Below are 22,243 nucleotides of genomic sequence, written 5' to 3'. Positions count from 1 at the left end.
CACATGAAGAAGGGTTCTAATTTCTGCATTTTATATATAAAATTTTCAATTACACATGTGATCAAATTGTTAGAATTTATTCTTTTTATCTCCCATTGTATCACTTGTTCCACGTGATATAGTATCGAATTCAATGATTAGAAATTTAGAATGTATTCTTCTTCCTGTCACAAGACGTAGATATTATTTTTTTTAACCGCACCAACAAGCAGTTGGTGTATGAAAAATTTCCAAAACACATAGAAGAGAGTATATATAATTAATAAATTTGGAAAAATTCTTTCTATATCTAATGTACATTTTAAATAAATTTATATATTAACAAGTCGTGAATTAGAATAATACTGAAATTAATTCTCTTAAACAAAATTAATTATCATAAAAACTAATAAATGTTATAAAAAAGAAAACACTAAATGATTTTGGTAATATCTAATTCTCATCCAATATGCAAGTTTAGAGATTGGTAGCTGAATGGGTCGGCTGCATCGGAGTCAATGGATGCGATAGTGTAAGAAGGACACGTGATCTTTGTTGTTGTGCTTAGATTTTCAACAACATCCAAAACATGTTTTGACACACACCACATGTGTCCCAATTCAATTCTATTCATTTAACTTCAGTATCCAAAATCAATGGTCACAGATTAGGCTAAGCTTTCATCACCATTCATCTCTTTCCTTTTTAAAAAATAAAAATCAAAATATTAAGAGAGTGAATGACACCTCAGTTTAAGATAATAAAGAAAATTTCTGAACTCAGAGAAATATTTTATTTATCTTAAATAACAAATTACAGTAAAGAAAAGATCGATAAACTATTAGGTAGAGTTTTTTTTTCTCTTCAAGAAAGAAAAAGTCCAACCCCTTTCTCAATTTATAAAGAAATATTAGGTATAAAATGTTTAAGTCGGTTCTGTATTTAGATTAATGCTGATGTCCTTATCTCTTATTACTTTCTATTCATATGAAACTTTTTCAATTATATTATAGACTATTATACGAAAGTCAATAAAGGCAATTTGGCAGCTTTTTTCTCCCTTTCATTCCGTCGATTAAATAGCATTATTTATTAGTGTGAATTTGTCATTGAACTATTGAAGAAGACAGTTCCTCCTGTACAATTTTGATTTCCGGAAGGGTGTGTTTTTATTTTTATTTTTTTAAATATTACAAAATGGAAACAAGAAAAGAAAATGTATTAGTCCAAGAAAAACTACGAGTAATAGAAAACTGAAAATAAAAAACCAAAATAAGTTAGTCATGCATGCTTTGATGTTATAGTTTTAATAGCTAAAAATATATTAATTTGAAAAATTACTTTTACTAAACAATTTTTTTAAGTTTTAATTATAAAAAAAACAGTTATAAAAGTAAGAGACAAACAAGTTGATAATTTTTTTATGCTGGAGAACATCTCGCAGGTTCTTTTGAACACAGCAAGGTCATCCTGGGCTTTCTTCCATAGTTCTTGGGATCTTATATGTAAGAAACGTTCTTAAACTATGTCAATCGACTCTTGTTAAGAATATACAGTTCTTACACGTAAGAACTTAAGGTTGAAGATGACCTTAGCTTTTGGAAAATTCAGTACCCTAAGTTATGTTTGAATAACAATATTTAAGAATATTTTGAGTTTGCCTGACTCAGATCTAAACATACACGTACATTCAACTTTCTACGTTCAGAGAATCTTATAATTGCTTTTATAGGTGGTGAAGAAACTAATATCCCTAGCTAGTCGTTGTATACATTTTGTGACATCCGTAGTGGACATGTGTGCAGTGCTGATATGATGCGTATGCAGTAGTAAAGGGAATATGCATATATATATGACGTCAAAATATGAATTGAAGGAATTCAAAACTATTGACATTTCAGGAAATAATACAAGGATTCGATGAAAAGATTGTGAGTTAGACTTGTGCTCTACCAACTATATACATCTATTAGCAAATAAATTAACATAGAGGGGGAGGGAGGGCACGAAAACACATACTCTAAGGTAGTAGCGTGGGTTAGTGGTGGAGCCTGTAATGTTTAGGTAACTCTGTATCAAGTCCCAAACTGAATAATTAAGCTGAAGGCAGATATTGCATAAGTATGTATCATTCGATCTTTTATATATGTATGTCGGAAGCTCTCACCCATATCCAGTACTAACTCTAAGTCTAAGCCTTTTTAGCTTGTTCCTTTTGAATGCCTTAAAACTAAAACTGATTTGATTTGATATATACATGTCAATTGAGTCAACTTAACTGGAAAGAAATTTGGATGCAATCCATTGTACCGATCGAGTACGTTTTGTCACACAACTAATTAATAATAGTCAAAAAGGGTATGTAATATGTATGGGCATGTACACATGATAGATATGTGTTTAGTGGCAGGCTGGGTCATCCCTTTCCTTTCTTTCCTTCATATTTTGGGCAAATATAGCCAAAGAAGATTTGACCATGCAATGCCTTACATTCAAAATTTATACGCTTTGACTTCATGTAATTAAGCTTATTGGTTGCTGATACATGTGTGAGCTGTCAAATTTAATTATTTTTCATTTCACCTACTATTAGATCATGATTAAGGAAATTCAACCTTTCAATCATGAAATGCCAAATTTCATATAAGGCGCTGGCCAGGTTAATTACGACAAAACTGGATACACGTGGAACCTCATTCCTGGTAAAGAAACAAACATACACCTTGCTAATCAACATTATATTGGTTTAGTTTATTACTTAATTTTAGCACATGATACTATTATACGTAGTATATTTTTAATTAAGTGCCATTTACCCCTCGACTTCACCAGAATTTTGTGTTTTACTACTTCCACCTCCATTTGCACCGCACTATGTCATTTGTAGAAGAAATTTGGATACTATGAAATTTCCTTAGTGAGAGAGGGGATATGCAAAGGAATGCATCTTTCGATCTAGTTTCTGATCGATGTGGATTGTAATCTGAGAAACACGCGCGCTGAAAGAGAAAGGTAATACTTTAAGGAATATAGTTGCCATGAATATTGGTAGATGTGGATAGTTTTAGAATCTTTGCGCGGTCAATGTCATTGTCAAGCACTATATATATTATCAATTCAAGTAGAAGTTTGAGAATTTGCACGCCCCACGGCTATGCTTCATTTCTATTTTCTACAACCATTATCAACATCTAATTAATTAATTATGAAACAATTGTATGGAATAATAGTCATTAAAGTAACTATCCATATTAAGAAGAAAGAAAGAGATCACTCGTCTCACTAACCATATATAATATATATAACAAAGAATCAAAGTGATCTTTTACCCTGAGCCAGCTTGCTTGTTACATGATTAATCCAATGACTTCACAACCAGAATTCTGGCTAACTACGTAAGAAGTTAATGGAAACTAACTTTATGAAAATGGGCACCAAATTCAAATTGCAATAAGTAATAACCATATACGCATAATTTCAAGATTTGACTCTGCACCCAAATTTACTTAAAGATTCATTCCACCCACCCATATGATATATATCAGCTAGAGTGCGCACGAATAAACATCCCAATTACGCAAGTGTGCACCAACACACCACTCCCACAAACCCGGCCAACACACCACTAAGAGTACAAAGGTCCCTCCCATCATCGCATTTTACATGATCTCAGTACATACACATCCAATGAATGAACATTATGGAGCAAATGTTCAACTACTATCAAATACCACAAAATTATTCAAAAAGGTAAAATACTGTTTATTCAGCTTAAGAATAATTGCTTATGTAACTCGTTTCGTCAAAGAGTTTTTAAGTTATTTTTTTCCCCTAAAATAATCTTTACCAAACATGTACTAAATATCAAGCTACAAAAACTTATATATTTGAATTACTAAGCTTTTATTATCAATTTTTTTATCCTACATAATTAAACTACAATTATATTATGCTAATAAAAATTTTCTTAAAAATATATTTAAGTATTACTATTTTGATTACAATTAAAACATAATTAGACAAGTTCAAAGTAACAACTTCTAGCAATCTATTGATGATTTCAATTTTTTATACTTGTTTTTTAAATAAATAAAATAAACGTGAGTCGCGTAGGCTACATTGAGCACATGATTAGAATTCTCAATAGGCATATGCTCTATATAAGACTTGACCATTTTATTTTTATTCTCACGTGAATGTTTTGCGTTTACTTTTATTTTTTATACATAAATTTAGATTATATCCCATTTAATGACGAAAAATAGTAAATAGATATACATTTTTCACATGACACGACGTTATAAAATGTCATTAGAATATCCATTCATGCTCAATAAGATCCCTACCATAGCGCGAAGTGGTGGGGTGAAATCGCCTAGCTAGGTCCCTCTACGCTTCATGCAATCATTTCAAGGAGACTAAATAAGTGATTGATGATTAAGACATTCCATAAACTATGGTTGCCGCTACCCTCGCCACTACTAGGGAATTAGATTAAAGATAAAAGATGGTCAACAGCTTTAAGCCATCACACTGACAACAAAAGACATCCTATTTAGATCTCTATGTTTCGTTTTCAATTTAATATCACTTGTATCACATGTACAATCTAATCCCGCACTTACTAAAATTTGTCAAAAAACTTTTATCTCATTTGCCTCATGGTGACTACATTCATACAATAAAGACAAAAATCGAGGTGAAAAAAGAATAACAGGGAATAAAATAGGGTTCTTCCCCGTGGAAGAATTAGAATAAAGAGTACAAGCTCCTATTCCCTGCATCATGGCAACTACGGAAATTGTCATGAAATAAAACGTAACAGGCACCTAAATTGAAAAACCAGATGACAAGAAAAATGTAATCTTACAAAAAAAATAAACCTCAACAAGTCTACACGCCCAAAATTCCACCTCACTATTCAATTATTTAAAAAAATAAATGTGTCATTTTTCAAATCCAAGCCATCCATTACCAATGTCAGGATACAAAATGTGTCCAGTCGTAACATCCTTACTAGCTGACCAAATTCCCGAACTTGAAGATGCAAGATATATACATCATAACTGATAGTTGCCGCAAAAAATATCAGTACTTAGACACAAGTTGATTGTTGAATTTAAGACAAGGTTCTTCTATTGAAAGACTCCACTGTTATGTTGGCAGTGAAAGCAGGAATTGAATTCATTTTCCGAATGAATATCTCAACCTGGGAATGTATGAGTTACATAAAACTCAGCAGAAGAAACATGGATATGTAAAAACTACATGCATGATGGATGATAATTGTCATTCACTCATTCTGTTTTTAAATCCATCTACAGCTATACTCAAACTCTCATACAGTTACACTCTCTTGGCTGAATGGATCTAATCAAATCTTTGTAAACTATAGAAGAAATGTCAGAATTCAGAAGAGTGGTAAATTTTTCATACAAGATGTTATCTTTCTTCACAAATGTAAAAGTAAAGAATCTGATTGTTTTTACAGAAAACCAACTTCTAGATCGTCTCTATGGTATTTTATTTTTGAATCATTAAATATGAAAAATATATTTTCCATTATTAATTCAAAATATTAGATGAATGGTTTTCAGAAAAACTTTTATTTTTTTGTATAAACAGCCAAATTATTTAAAATGTGTTTTCTTTTCCTATAAATTGTAACAGAAGATGCAATATTTTCAGAAGAAAAAACATTTTTAGCTGAAAATATTTGCTGCCAAAAGCATCTCTATGAGGAAGGTTTCACTGTTAAAATCTAGAGGCAAGAAGCCACTCCCAAGGCTTAAACAAAACCCTCACAATCATATTGATGATCGTGGTCAAAGAAATACAAGATCAGATCCTAAGTATTTAATGAAAAATATTACAATATTATAACTTCCTTACCTGACGAGAAACTTCAGGCTGAGATGTATAATGATTTGCCTGTTGTCATAAAAAAAAGAATGAAAATGGAAAATTTCAGCAGCTATTCATGCCATCATTTGTGAAAAGCTCAAAAACCTCAACATATTTCCTTTGATTTTGTTTTATTTTTGGACTATTTGAAGGCTCAAATTATTCGGGGGAAATCACCACTTAACTTAGAAGATCAACCCAAACTGAATTATAGTGGTATACAATTTAATAAAGTAAAATCACCATTTCTCATTACTAAATTCAACATCTTACCAAAATGTTAGTATTCCCTGATTCATATTCAAATTCAAGCTTTTCGTCATCACTTTGTGCATAAATGGATTGCAAGGTAAACCGTGTCACCGGGATTCCATTAGAACGCTGGTGTTCATCCATCACAATCTGCCAATATAGTCATCAACAGCCACAGACGGGTTTTTATGTGTAGCAGATAGATAAATAGAGTAACAATCAATTGTCAGCTTTCTCCAGTTTGGAAATAACTTAATTAGAAAATGCTTGATATACAATGTTCTTCGACAGAGAAAACAACAGACTCCTATATGTTGAACCATTGGTTAGCATGTCAAAGGATTTTATGTGAGGTTGTATTTCCCCAACAGAAGCATGCTACAGTATTACTTGAAAACATAGTGATTAGAAATCAAAATATGCATTGAGGTTTCCCATACCAAATTACATCTCTACCAGGTTGCTACAATATTTTTAAAGCAAAAGTGTGTGGTCCATCCAAAAATGAAATAAAAGCAACACCATTTGGTACAAAACACTTTCAATTTACACAAAAAGATTTTAGTAAAACAAAATCACTATATAGTATATACAATTACCAACCTTGTAACCAAAAAGCTCACAGCATGCCCTCCGGAAAACTGAAATTCTGTCTGCAAACACAGTCTTGTATCTGTTGATATTTTCAGTGTTTCAGTTATTCTGGAATCTCTTTGTGACAACATATAATGTACCAAAGATAGCAAATTATACACTCACCTTTCTTCTCGCTTCTCAAGTGTAGCGATTTGCTCTTTTAATTGTAACATCTTATCTGATATGTAGCTATCTACCAGCTTTCCAGCTTCTCCTAAACAGTTAGAAGTGATCAGGAAAACCATACATATGATAACATTATTATCCAATGGTTAATAAGATGGTACTGGAAACTTTAGACCATCCTCAAGGCCCTGAACACATGCCTTTCATCTTTGGAAAAATTCTCATTACCATTGATGTGTCTTCAAAGGACAGAAGTCAGACTAATATCATAAAAAGGAATGCACATTTCAGTTGTATATTTAGTTTTTCTTCAATTTTTCTCTTTTTTGTTTTTATTTTAGCAATTTTCGGAGAGACCCTATTGGCATACCTCTTGTATACTTAAGATTAGTTTCCTTGGAAGTTTTTTAAAAGCTTTAACTCAAATTAAGCAATCTAAACTTCTTTCACAGATACTAGACAAAGCCATAGGCTGCAATGCCATGTTTCTATGGCAGAATTTTGGCCTTCCGGCATATTCCGCTATCCATCATTGATAACACTGCCACTACTCCACTGGAGGAACAAAAACAAAATTCTACCCTGTGAATTTTTTTACAGAGGATTCTAGACACTATTCTCTTCCATTCAGTAACTAACATACCCCAATGCCAAAAGCCTCCTCACTATGTAAAGGTACAGGGAGGATCATTATATGAAACCTTATTCTTGCATATGCAAAGAGACTATTTCTAGATGAATCCATGACTGATCAGTCACCAAGGCACAACTTTTTCACTGCGCCAGGGCCCGCCCTCCATTCAGTATTTATATTAATACTACAAATTGAAGAACCATTTTCACAAGCCTTAACCCATTCTCCTCCGCCAACCCCTCTGGCCTTTATTACTGACTCTTTTTGAAACATAACTTTTACACCCTTACATCCACTGTAACTACAAGGTTTCATACCTGATTGACTCTTCAATTCTTCCAAAGCTTTTAATTTCTCTTTTGTTTTTTGCAGCTCAGTTTGCAGTGCCTCTATTGTTTGTTTGGCCTCATTATCAACGGTAAGTGTATTCACCATCCGCAGAACTTTTGTATTAGCAGCAGAAAAATCACCATGACCCAACTATAGAAGGAAAAACAGCGTGTAGACAACTGTTAAATGAAAACCAAAATCTGGACACCTTGGGTAAATGAGCAGTTCAACAGTAACACATGACATACATAAGAAATGAAGAGGATATAATATTATAAACATGACTTTTCTAGTATGTAATAGTGCACTACTGTGCTTTAAGAGAGCACCAAGCCACCAACCTTTGCCTCTAATAATGAAATCTCTGACCGGAGCCGGTCACTCTCCCTCTCCAATGACTTCACTCTTCTTGCTTCACTGTGCAACTTTTCATTAAGTAACTTGATTTCCTCTAATTGACAATTATTAACCAATCTCTGCTCATGCAAGGTACTTTCTAAATCTTTAACACAATCATCTTTCTTCATAAGAGATGATTCAGGTTCCTGCATGCATTAAACAAACAAGCATAAAAACATTAAGAGATCACATAATAAGTTATATGATAACAAAATTGAGGGAAGTGCAACTGCAACCTGAACAGAGTTTGCATTTTTTGAAGCATCTAGAGTTTCATCATTCTTCAAATTGGCAAAATTTCTTAATTTATTCCTTTCCTCGGTAACAACAGCAAGCTGCAAGACAATATGTAATTTAAAGCACATAACTAAAAATAATGGCAAACAAATGATTACAGATTACAGACACAACTATCCACCGTAACTACACTGTCATGCAGCATAATTAAAGCTATAATGAATATATTGCCCAAAAGTTTAGTCGGCTGTTGCCCCAATAATAACCAGTTTCTTCAGAATACACTACATTGTTTCAATGCAGCAAAAGGGGTGAATTAGCAGCTATCCTTAAAACTCTGGAATACTGTTAGATAGCTGCTAATTGTCAATCTGTAAGTAATTAGTAGTTACTAATTACAGAGTTAGTTTGTTAGTTAATTGTTGATATTTGTTAGTTTGTTGGGCTGAGAGAGAGAAAAAATTAAGGCAGATTACCAATAAGTAAGAGGAGTATCCTGTCATTTGTGAGAGAATTGAAGCCTTGGGGCATTGGGGAGGTGCAGGCCCTTGAAATTCTGCTAGTTAAGCAGTTTTCTTTCTATAATTCTGATCCAGTTTCTATTAAATACTAGCAATTGCAAAATAAATAGATAAAACCATTCCTTAAGTTCAATGTCCAAAAGCATAAAAATTACAGAACTGGAGAATTGTAGAATTTGATACTTACTAGCCCAGCTTTATATAATCAAGACAAAAGCCTTCAAAACATAAACTGATATTTAAATTATTCATTTCATAGGCATGTTTTGCTTACAAATCTCCAAAAGCTGTGTTTACACCAAATTGCCCTAATAATACTACTGAAGATGTATTCACAAGCAATAAGTATATGTTGCAAGTTGCAACTGAAGCAGGAAGCTTAAAAACCAAGGCTGCAGGAAACCTCACATCAGTGTTTAATATGTAGCACTTAGGATATTTGTGATTCATAGATTTCTTGGTGTTAGTAGCACTTAGGAAACCTCACATCAGTGTTAACATCCATTCCCATATATTTTTTCTCTTTTTTCAGGGTTCCTAAAAAGGTGGAGGACAAGCTAGTGAGGCTACAAAGAAACTTCCTTTGGGGCGGTGCGTCTGAGCAAAGCAAAATTTCTTGAATCAGATGGGAAACGGTATGTTTGCCAAAAGAAGGAGGTTTGGGGGTTAAAGACATCCGCTCTTTCAATACATCACTACTAGGCAAATGGAAGTGGAAGCTATTTCAGAATCAGGGGGAAATGTGGACAAGGGTGCTTGAATCAAAATATGGTGGTTGAAGGAATCTAAATGAAGTATCGAGACCCACTACTGAATCTATATGGTGGAGGGATTTGAAGATTTTATCTCAACACCCACAGCAGGGGCAGCGGCTGAATGGATCCATGGTATGGAAGGTTGAACATGGGGATAAATTCAAATTTTGGGAAGACAATTGGACAGGAGGACACACTCAATTATCAGAGAAGTATCCTAGGTTATACAGCATATCGGATCAGCAAAATCAACTAATTCAGCATATGGGAGTTCATAAAGACACAGGATGGGAATGGGATCTCAAGTGGCGAAGACCATTGTTCGATAGTGAGATAGACATGGCGGTTTCATTTTTACAAGAAGTGGAGGGGTTCAGAATTCGGGCTCACATTGGGGATCACTGGATGAGGGAGGCAGATTCAAGTGGACAGTATTCTGTTAGGAGCGCATATAGTTTGCTTAGACAACACGTAGCAGAGGAGGTACAGGTTGAAGAATTCAGGGAGCTATGGAAGCTGAAAGTCCCATCAAAAGTGGCTGTATTTGCTTGGAGGTTACTCAAGGACAAACTACCAACCAGAGACAACTTGAGGAAGAAGCAGATTGACTTGTAGGATTATCTATGTCCCTTTTGCAGACTAACAGAGGAGACAGCTGGTCATTTGTTCTTTCACTGCACCAAAGTTATTCCGGTGTGGTGGGAATCGCTGTCATGGGTGAATGTGGTGGCTGTCTTTCCACATCAACCAAGACAACATTTTGTCCAGCACATGAATCAAACATATGAAGGAATGGCAGCAAATAGATGGAAATGGTGGTGGTTGGCACTGACTTGGACTATTTGGAAGCACAGAAATAATGTAGTTTTCTCCAACAACAATTTCAACGCAAACAAAATGATGGATGAGGCAGTGTTTTTGTTATGGTCTTGGCTGAAATATTTAGAGAAGGGTTTTACCACTCACTATAATCAGTGGTATTCAAATCTTAGGCCTGGATTTCACATTAGTAGCAGATAGCACTGTAGGCCAAATATATGTACAGTTTTTTGTGTGGTTACATTCTGCTCTGGATCAACAATTGGCTGATTTGTATGTAGCAGAAATGTAATCTGAAACTTGTACCTATTAGTACCTCTGGTACTCATTTAATACATATATATTATTTTGGCTGATAAAAAAAAAAAAAAAACAAGTTATATGCATCCTGTTATCTTCTGAGTTGAGAAAGATCAATAGAGAAGGAATTGATAAGATTTTGAGCAGCCATGGAAGTCTTTCCCTGGAATTGTGACACAATTCCATTCCGGAACCTGGGTATGACATTTAAGCTATCTCCTCCTACTAGCATCTAAATCATTTCCAGATATACCATAAATTTGCCTACTGTCAAACTCCTTACCTATATAATAGATATCGACAGTTAGTTAGTTAGCAGCTGAGTCATTGTTGACTCAGCATAACAGTTAGTTAGTTAGACAAACTGTTATGTAGTTAGAATTCTCTATAAATACACTGTTGAACATTCAGTTGTAACTAACTAATTTCATAATACAATAACAGTTCCTTAGCTTTCAGTTTTATCTCTTTCTCCTTCACTGATATTTTTTTTTGAAAGGCAAAAGATATGATATATATTATTCATAATAAAACACAGCAGCACCAGAGGTACTGCTGGTGATTTTTACATAGGTGCAACACACAAAACAGCCATCCTCCGATACAAACTGAGAAATCAGCTTTAACCCCACCACATATGCTAGATAGATGTGACCGAAATTATCCAAAATGGCAGTTTGTTCATGAGTTTGTTCATGGTATTCAGAGCTTCCTAAAGCCTTCAATGGCAGTTTGATCCTAATTTTTTTTGCTTCCGCCAACGTATTCTATTCAGTTTGTTATTTCTGTTAGTGTGATTCAAGCAAATCCTTGATTTTTCGTTCTGTTTGGCTTTCCGATTGCTGTGTCTTCTTCGATCGAGTTTTTAATCCTGTTTGGATGCGGTTTTTGGTTTGCAATACTGTTTCTTCGTTGATTGTGATTTCCTTTTGCATCGCAATCTCAGCATTGAAGTGTTGAAGTTTTGCTTCTTGTAATCTCCATATCAGGTTCGCGGTTGTGTTTTGTTGTTTCTGTTCGATTTCACGTCCTGCGTTTGCTATATCGTCATCGTCGACCAATGCTGTTCCGGTGACTGGAGGTCCAGTCAACTCCTCCTCTGGTGTTGTCAATAATTTTTCCAATTTTTCCTACAGGCTCCAAATCCAATTTTTCCTTAAGGGGCATACAATTATCTGGAAGACATAACCTTAAACCTAATTGCCAAAAATTTATCTATTATTAAGTATTGCCTCATCTGCCCTATAAATGCAAGTTGTACACTATCTATTATCAAGAATAGCAGATAATAAATCCAAGAATTCCAAAAATGGCAATGGAACTAAAGCATGAAAAGAACAAGTCCAATGTCCAGCAATTATCAAAGTGCCGTAACAACAACACTGACCATTAATTCAATTCCTTTAATTTCTGATTTTAATACTTCTGCTTTGTCTTTTGCCAACTCAGCCTCAGCTTCAGCATTTTGTTTACCAATTTCAGCAGCATCCAGAGCCACCTCCATTTGTTTCAAGCGAGCAGTGATCTCACCCTCCTTCTGTGTGCCATAAATGACTTCTCTGCATTGATAGAAGATATCAAGATCAAAAGACAATAGGTGCCTACTCAAATGCAAAGCAGCAAAGCAATATCTCTTTTTGCTACACCAGGAAAAAAAAAACTGCTGAGAAGCAATCTAAATATGATGAAGAGATCCTAGGTCTTACAGACTTACACATCCAGTACACTGTGAGTCATTTGCATACTGAAATAAAGGCTTCACACATCAGCATATTTAAGCAAAGTAGTGAATCAAATGCCCAAAAAAAGATAAAGTAGTGTCATAGAAAATGTAGAAGATAAAAAAAGCATAACTAGGAGGCTAACAATACATCATCTAAAAAACTTCATGGCCTCAAGGTGCTCATAGACTAAAAGATTAAATAAGAGCAGTCTCAACCACGCAAACAGAACGGTAGGTACTGACGTACTTTTGTAAAGCTGCAAATTTAACAGGCAGGTCCTCAAAACATGAGACACCAGGTATGTCTGTAATCATCACTCTCCATGATGATATTTGATCCTCTAACTTTTTCATGTTTAACTGGATATCCTGTAACTTGGATAGCTCTGATTCTGCCCTTTCCCGGTGGCTCTTTTCCTCCAAAATTTTCTCCTTCAAAAGCTCAATGTTCTCATGACTTGAACTTAGTTTTCTTGCCTCCCTTACTTCAGATTCCTAAAATGTCAATTGAAACAGGATACATTATTCAGATTACCACAGTGAACAAATTCACAGTGAAAACTCATCTGGTAATTTCCTATCGCACAAGAAAGGCAAAAAAATATATTAATCGGGACCTGGTAATATAATTTGAAATTAAAAACTTCAAGAATTAAACCCAAAAAAAAATAAAATGAAAGACACCAAGCACAGGACAAGCAACAACAACAACAACAACAACGCCTTATCCCACTAGGTGGGATCGGCTACATGGATCAACTTCTGCCATAATGTTTTATCAAGTACCATACTTCTATCCAAATCATGAAGTTCGAGATCCTTTTTTATAACCTCTCTTATAGTCTTTTTGGGTCTTCCTCTGCCTCGAATTGTTTGCCTTCTCTCCATCTGGTCTACTCTCCTCACTACAGAGTCTACCAGTCTTCTCTCTACATGCCCAAACCACCTAAGTCTATTTTCCACCATCTTCTCTACAATAGGCACTACTCCAACCCTTTCTCTAATAGCTTAGTTTCTAATTTTATCCTGTCGAGTCTTACCACACATCCACCGCAACATCCTCATCTCCGCTACACCTACTTTATTCTCATGTTGGCTCTTGACCGCCCAACATTCTGTTCCGTACAAAATCGCCGGTCTTACCGCAGTCCGATAAAACTTTCCCTTTAGCTTGATCGGTACCTTTGCATCACATAACACCCCCGATGCTTTTCTCCATTTCATCCATCCTGCTTGAATGCGATGATTCACATCCCCTTCAATTTCTCCATCATCCTGTATTACAGACCCAAGATATTTAAACCGTGTGACTTGAGAGATAATATGGTCTCCTATTTTCACCTCTGAGTTAGAAACCCTCCTTCTTTTGTTGAACTTACATTCCATATACTCCGATTTGCTTCTGCTTAGGCGAAAGCCATGTGTTTCTAGAGCTCGTCTCCAAGTTTCCAACCTCTCATTCAACTCCTCCCTCGACTCTCCAAGGAGGACTATGTCATCTGCAAAAAGCATGCATCTCGGCGCTATCTCTTGGATTTGTTCCGTCAGGACATCCAAAATTAAGGTAAAAAGGTAGGGGCTAAGGGTTGACCCTTGATGCAAACCAATGATAAATCAAAATATCTCAAAAGCACAAAAAATAATCTATGTCACACACACATTAAAAGGAACTCAAACACACATCAAAAGCTTGTGTTTCAAAATAATGATTTGGTTAACATATGCTTGCTGTAAATTAGAGTTAGAAATCATTAAAGAACCAGCAAAGGGAAGGCTACAGACAAGAATTTACACAGAAGCATAACCTTAAGAAAATAAAATATTTTTAATGAAGTTAACAAAATTACAAAATATATCTTTGTAGTATTTCTAAATATGGGGTGTCAGATTAAATAATATTTACTAAATTTTTCATAAAAAAATGGACAATAAATAGCAAAGGAAAAGCGCAAACACGAGACTTTTGCCACCAATCCATAAACATCACGGTATTAAAAAAAGAGACTCAAATCAAGGGGGGACGAGAACACACCAGGCTTGTCGAACAGGGGCGCAGAGAAACTTACCAGGCACAGAAACACACAGCGACGCCGGGCCTGGTACGCGGGTCTTTTGCAGATGTGGTAGCTAGGAGAGAACCACGTATACAGCAGAGGAGGACATCGGCAGTTCAGAATGCTAAAACCAACACTTCGAGATCAGAAGTACATCTCGACAGACCTATGACAGCACCGAAATGGCTACAGGATGCATGGGTGGGAAGGCTAAAAAATCTTGCACTCCTTGACAGAGTAGAGGAGAATATGCTATGGGACTGGGGATTAGACGTAGTGCCGAAATACATCGGCGACGACATGGTACTTCTCCCCGGACTTACCGAAGACAAGGCAAAACAAATGATGGAGGAAGGGAATGCAGGAAGGGAGGTGATGTTCTACTCGGTAGAAAGGTGGAACAAGAAGATGCGTGCTGGGTCTAGACTTACATGGGTGCAATGTTGGGGAGTGCCGCTGGTAGCATGGGACCCAACACACTTAAGGGAGATCGTGACGGCCATAGGCGAGGTAGTGGAAGTAGACGAGGAGATGGAGGATTTGAGGAAGATGGACAGGGCAAGGCTCCTTGTAAGAACACCGTGGAAACCACTGATTCAGCACACGGTGAGCGTCCACATTGAAACGGAGGTGTTCCAGGTACACATAATAGAGGAAAGTGGAAGCAGTCCCAACTGGTGCCATTGCCGGCGGAGCACGATGCTTAGTTCATCGGAGGACATTTGCTCGGAGGAAAGCGAGATGGTTTCGTTATCGGAACTGATGACGGCGAAACCTCAAAGTGGGAGCCAGAAGGTTGAAATGGTGGAGGAGCGGAGGGTAACGTCGGAGGCGGACACAGCGCCGGAGGAGGATAACGGCATGCAAGGACCGACAGCAAGCACCTCCATCCAGTTATTATCCAATGGTCGCATCACAACCAGCGAACCACTGGATAATAACTTGGACTGGGGGATAGAGGAAGAAAGCCGTTGCAGGGTCGGTGGGGAAAGCAACGGGGCAACCAAAAGTCAAATGGGGACGTACGGTGAGGCCAGAGCAGCAGTGGGAGCAGTGACCAGGTGCGATTCAGGGGTAGAGCGGATTATAGGGGCCATAAATCCTGTCGGGAAGGGAAAAGCAAAGCATGAACAAGGAAATAAGAAGGAAGGAGGGTCCGGGACAGATGTAGAGCATATAAACATCCACTCAGCAGTGGCTTGTGACATGGCCCACTACAATTGTGGGCTGGACTTTACTACTCACACCCCCCCCAAATTTCTAACACATCAGGTAGACTATAACCTGAAGGCCCAATCTGCCCAAACACCCCCATTTAGTGTGTATTTTAGGAAAAAATGGCGCAAAAAGCAATCAAATGAAAATGGACCACAGATGACTTCGGGAGAGGTAGTGGAACAGGGGAAAAGAGTAACACAACAGGAAAGCAACAAAGAGGCCCACGAGCAGTCAAATAATTGGCAAGCTGACCCAGATAACATCGAGGTGAATAGGGAATGTATGAGCCAGCAAAATGAAATACAGGACACCAATATAACTAAGGAAGCAGAGACACTTTGGCAGATGACTAGAGAGCTTGGAGTGACGTGCCACAAAGAGAAAATGGATCAGGTTCAGCAGCTGATAGCAATGGAAGAAAGGGACATTAAAGAGTCAGAGAGTTTAGGGGGGATGAGGAAGAGTCAATGAATATTATCACTTACAATGCAAGGGGTCTAGGGAGAGGGGTAAAATGGCCAGCAATAAGAAGGTTGGTAAATAAACAGCATGTTGATATGTTATGCATTCAGGAGACAAAAAAGGAGTTGATAGACAGAGACATATGTCATGCGCTATGGGGGGATCCTGATGTACAATGGGCAGATCAACCAGCAACTCATACGGCTGGCGGCATTCTATGCCTATGGAGTGAAAAAGTTTTTAGGATGGAGAGGAAGATCATTGGGCCAGGATATGTAATGATGTCAGGAAAGTGGATACAAGAAGACCAATCAGTGAATATTGTTAGTGTTTATTCTCCTTGTGATATACAAGGCAAAAGGGTGCTATGGGAGGCAATTAAACAACTGAAATGTCAGCATCATGATGGTTTATGGTGCATTTTAGGGGATTTTAATTGTACCAGAAATCACACAGAGAGATTTGGAACATGCCACAGGAGTTTGGAGAATATTGGGTCTAGAGAATTTAATGGATGGATTGAAGACTTGGAGGTTGACGAACCACCTTGGGTGGGAAGTAAGTTCACCTGGGTACGACCCAATGGATCAGCTAGGAGCAAGTTAGATAGGTTCTTGGTATCTGCAGATTGGCTCACCAAATGGCCTGGAACAACCCAATTCACATTGGAGAGGAACTTTTCAGACCATTGTCCGTTACTACTCAGATCCAGAAATTCTGATTGGGGGCCAAAACCTTTCAGAATAATGGATTGTTGGTTATCGGATGCTTCTTTCAAGAAAACTGTGACGGAGAGCTGGACATCTAACCAGATAAGTGGCTGGGGTGGATACGTTCTAAAACAGAAAATAAAAGCACTCAAGAATAGTCTAAAGGCGTGGAATAGAGACCATTTCGGGGATACTTTCAAAAGATTTAAGAAGATTGAACAAGAACTAAATAAGCTGGAGGAGTCCACATCTGATAGGCACTTATCTCTTCAAGAGGAAGGCATAAGGAAGCAGCTTCAGGAGGACTTATGGGTGGCGGCTCAATCACACGAGTCACTATTAAGGCAGAAGGCAAGAGCTCGGTGGATAAGGGAAGGAGACTGTAATTCGAGGTATTTTCACCTGATGATTAATGCACGCAGAAGACATAACAGCTTGCAAGGGCTGATGATTGATGGGTCATGGATAGAAGAGCCAACAGCAGTTAAAGCTGCAGTAAGGTCGTTCTTTGAAAAGCGCTTCCAAGAATCAGAGTTCCAAAGATATACATTGGAGGGGATACTTTTCCAGTCTATCGATAGCCATCAAAATGATATCATGGTGGGACGTTTCCAGGAAAACGAGGTCAAGAAGGCAGTGTGGGAGTGTGGGTCTGACAAAAGCCCAGGGCCGGACGGGCTGACTTTCAAATTCATAAAGCAATTCTGGCCCATTATCAAGGCTGATTTCCTGCGTTTTTTGGACGAATTCCATGTAAATGGGGTGTTTCCAAAAGGGTTAAATGCATCTTTCATAGCTTTAATCCCCAAAGTCCTAGATCCACAGAGGCTAAATGAATATAGACCTATCTCATTGATAGGGTGCACCTACAAGATTGTTGCCAAGGTGTTGGCGAACAGGTTAAAGAAGGTTATGCCTTTCATCATACACGAAAGGCAATCAGCATTTATAGAAGGCCGGCACATGTTACATAGTGTGATGATTGCTAGTGAGGTGATGGATGAAGCTAAAAGATGTCATAAACCTTGCATAGTCTTCAAAGTGGACTATGAGAAGGCATACGACTCTGTACGGTGGGATTTCTTGTTCTATATGATGAATCGAATGGGTTTTTGCACTAAGTGGATTGCATGGATGGAGGGTTGCCTAAAGTCAGCATCAGTTTCGGTTCTGGTCAACGGTAGTCCTTCAGCCGAGTTTGTGCCTCAGAGGGGACTCAGACAAGGAGACCCATTGTCACCTCTCCTTTTTAATATGGTTGCGGAGGCTCTAAGTGGCATTATGTCACAAGCACTCGAGAAGGGGATGTTTAAGGGATTTATTTGTGGTAAAAACAACGTGGAAATTAGTCTCCTCCAGTATGCGGACGACACAATTTTCTTTGGCGAAGCATCCATGGAAAATGTCCGAGCTATTAAAGCAATGTTGAGGGCTTTTGAACTAGTGTCGGGCCTTAAGATAAACTTTGCTAAAAGCGGTTTTGGTGCTTTCGGAGTGACTGAAATGTGGAAAAGGGAGGCAGCTGAATACCTCAATTGTAGCCTGTTGACACTACCTTTCTCATACCTGGGTGTTCCTATTGGAGCAAATCCGAGAAGATATCAGACATGGGACCCTATCATATCTAAGTGTGAGAGAAAATTAGCGAAGTGGAAGCAAAGACATTTGTCTTTTGGGGGGAGAGTGACTCTCATAAACTCAGTGCTAACTTCTATTCCTATATATTTTCTTTCTTTTTTCAGGGTCCCGCAAAAGGTAGTGGATAAGCTAGTAAGATTGCAGAGAAACTTTTTATGGGGAGGCGATCAACAACAGCGCAAAATAGCATGGATAAAATGGGAAACAGTTTGTCTACCGAAGGAAGAGGGGGGATTGGGAGTAAAGGACATCAATTCTTTTAACGTGTCATTGCTGGGTAAGTGGAATTGGAACTTATTCCAATGTCCGGGGGAGTTGTGGGTTAGGGTGCTGGAGTCAAAGTATGGGGGATGGAGGGGCCTAAGTGAGGGATCGACACAAAGAAATGAATCTATTTGGTGGAGGGATCTAAAGCTCATGGTTCAACATTCGCCACAGGGTGAGTCACTGAAGAACACAATTACATGGAAGGTAGGATGTGGGGACAAGTTCAAGTTTTGGGAGGACAGCTGGATGGAAGGGGAGGTTCCGCTGATTACAAGGTATCCTAGGTTGTATGTGATATCTTCACAGCAAAATCAAAATATACAAAATATGGGGGCTGTTGGAGATAATGGGTGGGAATGGGATTTTAGATGGAGGAGGCCATTATTTGACAATGAAATAGACATGGCGGCAGCATTTTTAAGAGAGATTGAAGATTACAGAATCCAGCCTCAACATCAAGATCAATGGGTGTGGAAGGCGGATCCGAGCGGGCGGTACACAGCTAAATCTGCATATGACGTACTACGAGGGGAGGCGATTCATGAGCAGCAGGACGGAGCTTTTGAGGAGTTGTGGAAGCTTAAGCTTCCTTCAAAAATTACCATATTTGCGTGGAGACTACTAAGAGATAGGCTACCAACAAGATCAAATTTGAGGAGAAAGCAAATTGAGGTCGAAGATCCAATGTGTCCATTCTGCAGTTCAGCTGAGGAGAGCGCTGTCCACCTATTTTTTCATTGTAGAAGGATAATCCCGCTATGGTGGGAATCATTATCATGGGTGAAGTTAGTGGGGGCTTTCCCAAATCATCCAAGGCAACACTTCCTCCAACACATATATGGAGTGACAGAGGGAATGAGAGCAAGTAGATGGAAATGGTGGTGGCTAGCACTGACATGGAGTATTTGGAAGCAAAGGAATAATATGATCTTCTCCAATGGGACTTTTAATGCCAACAGAATACTAGATGAAGCTATTTTCTTAACATGGACATGGCTCATGCAGCTGGAGAAAGATTTTAGTATTCACTACAACCACTGGTCTTCTAATATTAGTGCAGCTTTTTCCAGCAGTCATGTATAGAATTTTTATTTAAGCATACGGATGTAGCATGTAACTCGTTATCAGTTACTGATTCAGACATCTATTTTAATCTCGAGCCTAACACTGATTATTATATTGTATCTTTTAGTACCCCTGGTACTCAATTAATATAATTACTATTTTTGCTGAAAAAAAAAAAAAAGGGGCCAAGCCTACTCAATTTTTTCTCTATATATCCAGACCAATCAATAAAATAATGACACGATTCCTCTCCATTTATGATTATGCCAGATGCATAACTACCAAAATTAGTCCAGAGTCATACATCAAGTAATCAATGTATGTGTCCTTGCACTACTATAATCCCAATAAAAAGAGCCATCAAAATTCAAGATAAAAAAGAAAGCAAACTCACATAGTTCCGAAGCTCCTGTTGCAAATGTTTAACTAAAACATTACTCTCTGTAGAAGCAACTTCTTGAGACATTAAAGTAGATAGTTTTTTTTCAACTTCAATCTTCTGATGCAAACACTGGAAATAGGAATCATGATGCAATGCAATCATAAGTCAATAACCCTACTGGAAAAGGGAATACAGCAATGAAATGAAGCATGTATAATACATTAATCTACCAGAAAAAAGGTCCACATGAATTTCAGAGGCTTAACACTAAATCAAATTTCATATTGCAGAGTATAGCTTTGTTCACATGATATTCTTAAAGGAACAATAAAAGCCAGCCAGCAGCTAATTAGACATCCAAACCTCATCAAGTTGATCCTTAAGATGTTTCAGTTGTTCTTTTAGCAGCTCTGCTTCTTTCTCAGCATTATTAGCTCTGCATTCCATTTGTTCAAGCTACAACAAAAACAATACACAACTCAAATAATAACTAACCGCTTGTTAATCTGAACAACAAATATAGCCTCTTACATTTGCGGATATTCTAGAAATAGACAAGTTTGAGTCGCTTTTCAGTTGTGAATGCTCATCATGAAGTCGCTTTTTTTCCCTCTCTATACTTTCGGAGAGATGGCCTAGTTTTCCTTCTAAAGATGCTGCTTTCTCCTCTGTTGAAGCAGCATGAGAGTCAGCTTTTTGGCGAAGGTCTGTCTCATTTTGGAGCTTAACCTAAATTCCAGTAGGAAGAAAATAGAGTGCATGCATTGAATGGAGTGATTGACAAAAAAAATAGTGGAAATTGTGGAATAATAAAATAGGATAAGTACAGAAGTGCTCCTTCAATCCTAAAAGAACTAAAGAAACCTGGAGTTGAGTGTTTAATTGAATTTGTTTTCTTAATCGTTCTTGAGACTGAGTGGCCTCCTTCAAGAGTTGGTCTTGGAGTGCCTGCTCGCGGCCTTTTGCAGCTGCAAGTTCCTGTTGGGCGTATAAGAATTGGTCCTGAAATTTCTTCCTCTCAGATTCTGTAACAAGTTGAAGGTTAAAGTAGGAAACAAATTACGAGAATCGAAGAGTGTCGGAAATGAAAAGTGAGTTGCACTGACCAACTTTGCGGAAATGAGGCTCCAATGTCTCAAACTTGGATTGATAATGACGAGCTTGATTTTCAGCTTTGCTTAAGGCATCAATAAAATCGGATTTGACCTGACGTGAAGAAAAATAATAAATAAAAAAGGGAAGCAATAGCATAGAAATGAAATGGTTGAAACAATGCAAAAAGATGAGAAACAAACCATTTGGCGACATTGATAGGTGCAGAGCATTTGCTCCGAAGGAGGGGATGACTCCGGCGGATCCTCGTAGATGACTAGCTGTCCGTCATCGCCATCGGCGCGTGGCCTCTTGGGTGGCGGTGGAGTTCTAACTATCATTCTTCTTCTTCTGCTTCCCTTTGAAATTGAAACCCCAAACCCACCCACAAGGCGCAAATTTTATAGCCAAACTTTTAAATCTTGTTATTGAGATTACAGAATAACATAATCAAATGGTGTCGTGGTGTAGTTGGTTATCACGTCAGTCTAACACACTGAAGGTCTCCGGTTCGAGTCCGGGCGACGCCATTTCCTTTTTATTTTCTTTATTATAATAATTTCATGTCCAATGCCATCATTTTTAATTTTGGCCGAAATATAACTTAATCCTCTTATTTGCTTCCATCAACAATTTTAATCTCCTATTTCAAATGTGACTTTTAAGTATTTCTTTGAATCCTAATCCTATGTATTATTTTGGTTCCAAATCAGATTAAATGCATTCTAGATAGGAACCAA

At 37.5% G+C, this 22,243-nt stretch overlaps 2 protein-coding genes and 1 non-coding gene across 4 annotated transcripts; 2 read left to right on the top strand and 1 right to left on the bottom strand.

Moving 5' to 3' along the window:
* Positions 1-4,928: 4,928 nt before the first annotated feature.
* On the bottom strand, positions 4,929-22,006 carry LOC100817261 (mitotic spindle checkpoint protein MAD1). 2 transcript variants are annotated; one of them, XM_041011252.1, is made up of 17 exons: positions 21,707-22,006; positions 21,518-21,617; positions 21,276-21,436; positions 20,943-21,140; positions 20,775-20,867; positions 20,424-20,540; positions 12,863-13,110; positions 12,607-12,636; positions 12,280-12,451; positions 8,497-8,595; positions 8,203-8,406; positions 7,849-8,011; positions 6,895-6,985; positions 6,739-6,808; positions 6,157-6,285; positions 5,872-5,910; positions 4,929-5,188 (listed from the first exon to the last, which is right to left on the bottom strand). In XM_041011252.1, the coding sequence occupies exons 1-17, from the start codon at positions 21,842-21,844 to the stop codon at positions 5,099-5,101; spliced, it is 2,142 nt and encodes a 713-aa protein (XP_040867186.1). In that variant the 5' UTR covers positions 21,845-22,006; the 3' UTR covers positions 4,929-5,098. The 2 variants fall into 2 exon arrangements, with proteins under 2 accessions (XP_040867186.1, XP_003550013.1); XM_003549965.5 differs by lacking the exon at positions 12,607-12,636.
* Positions 14,168-18,961, top strand: LOC121173851 (uncharacterized). The gene is made up of 2 exons (XM_041011253.1): positions 14,168-15,941; positions 18,802-18,961. The coding sequence occupies exons 1-2, from the start codon at positions 14,838-14,840 to the stop codon at positions 18,823-18,825; spliced, it is 1,128 nt and encodes a 375-aa protein (XP_040867187.1). The 5' UTR covers positions 14,168-14,837; the 3' UTR covers positions 18,826-18,961.
* Positions 21,960-22,033, top strand: TRNAV-AAC (transfer RNA valine (anticodon AAC)). Its single transcript has one exon. It is a non-coding gene; the product is annotated as a tRNA-Val (tRNA).
* Positions 22,034-22,243: the final 210 nt, after the last annotated feature.

This window comes from Glycine max, chromosome 17 (genome assembly GCF_000004515.6).
Source record: "Glycine max cultivar Williams 82 chromosome 17, Glycine_max_v4.0, whole genome shotgun sequence".
In the NCBI taxonomy this organism is placed as follows: Eukaryota; Viridiplantae; Streptophyta; class Magnoliopsida; order Fabales; family Fabaceae; genus Glycine; species Glycine max.
This window is presented reverse-complemented; position numbering and strand designations above follow the sequence as displayed.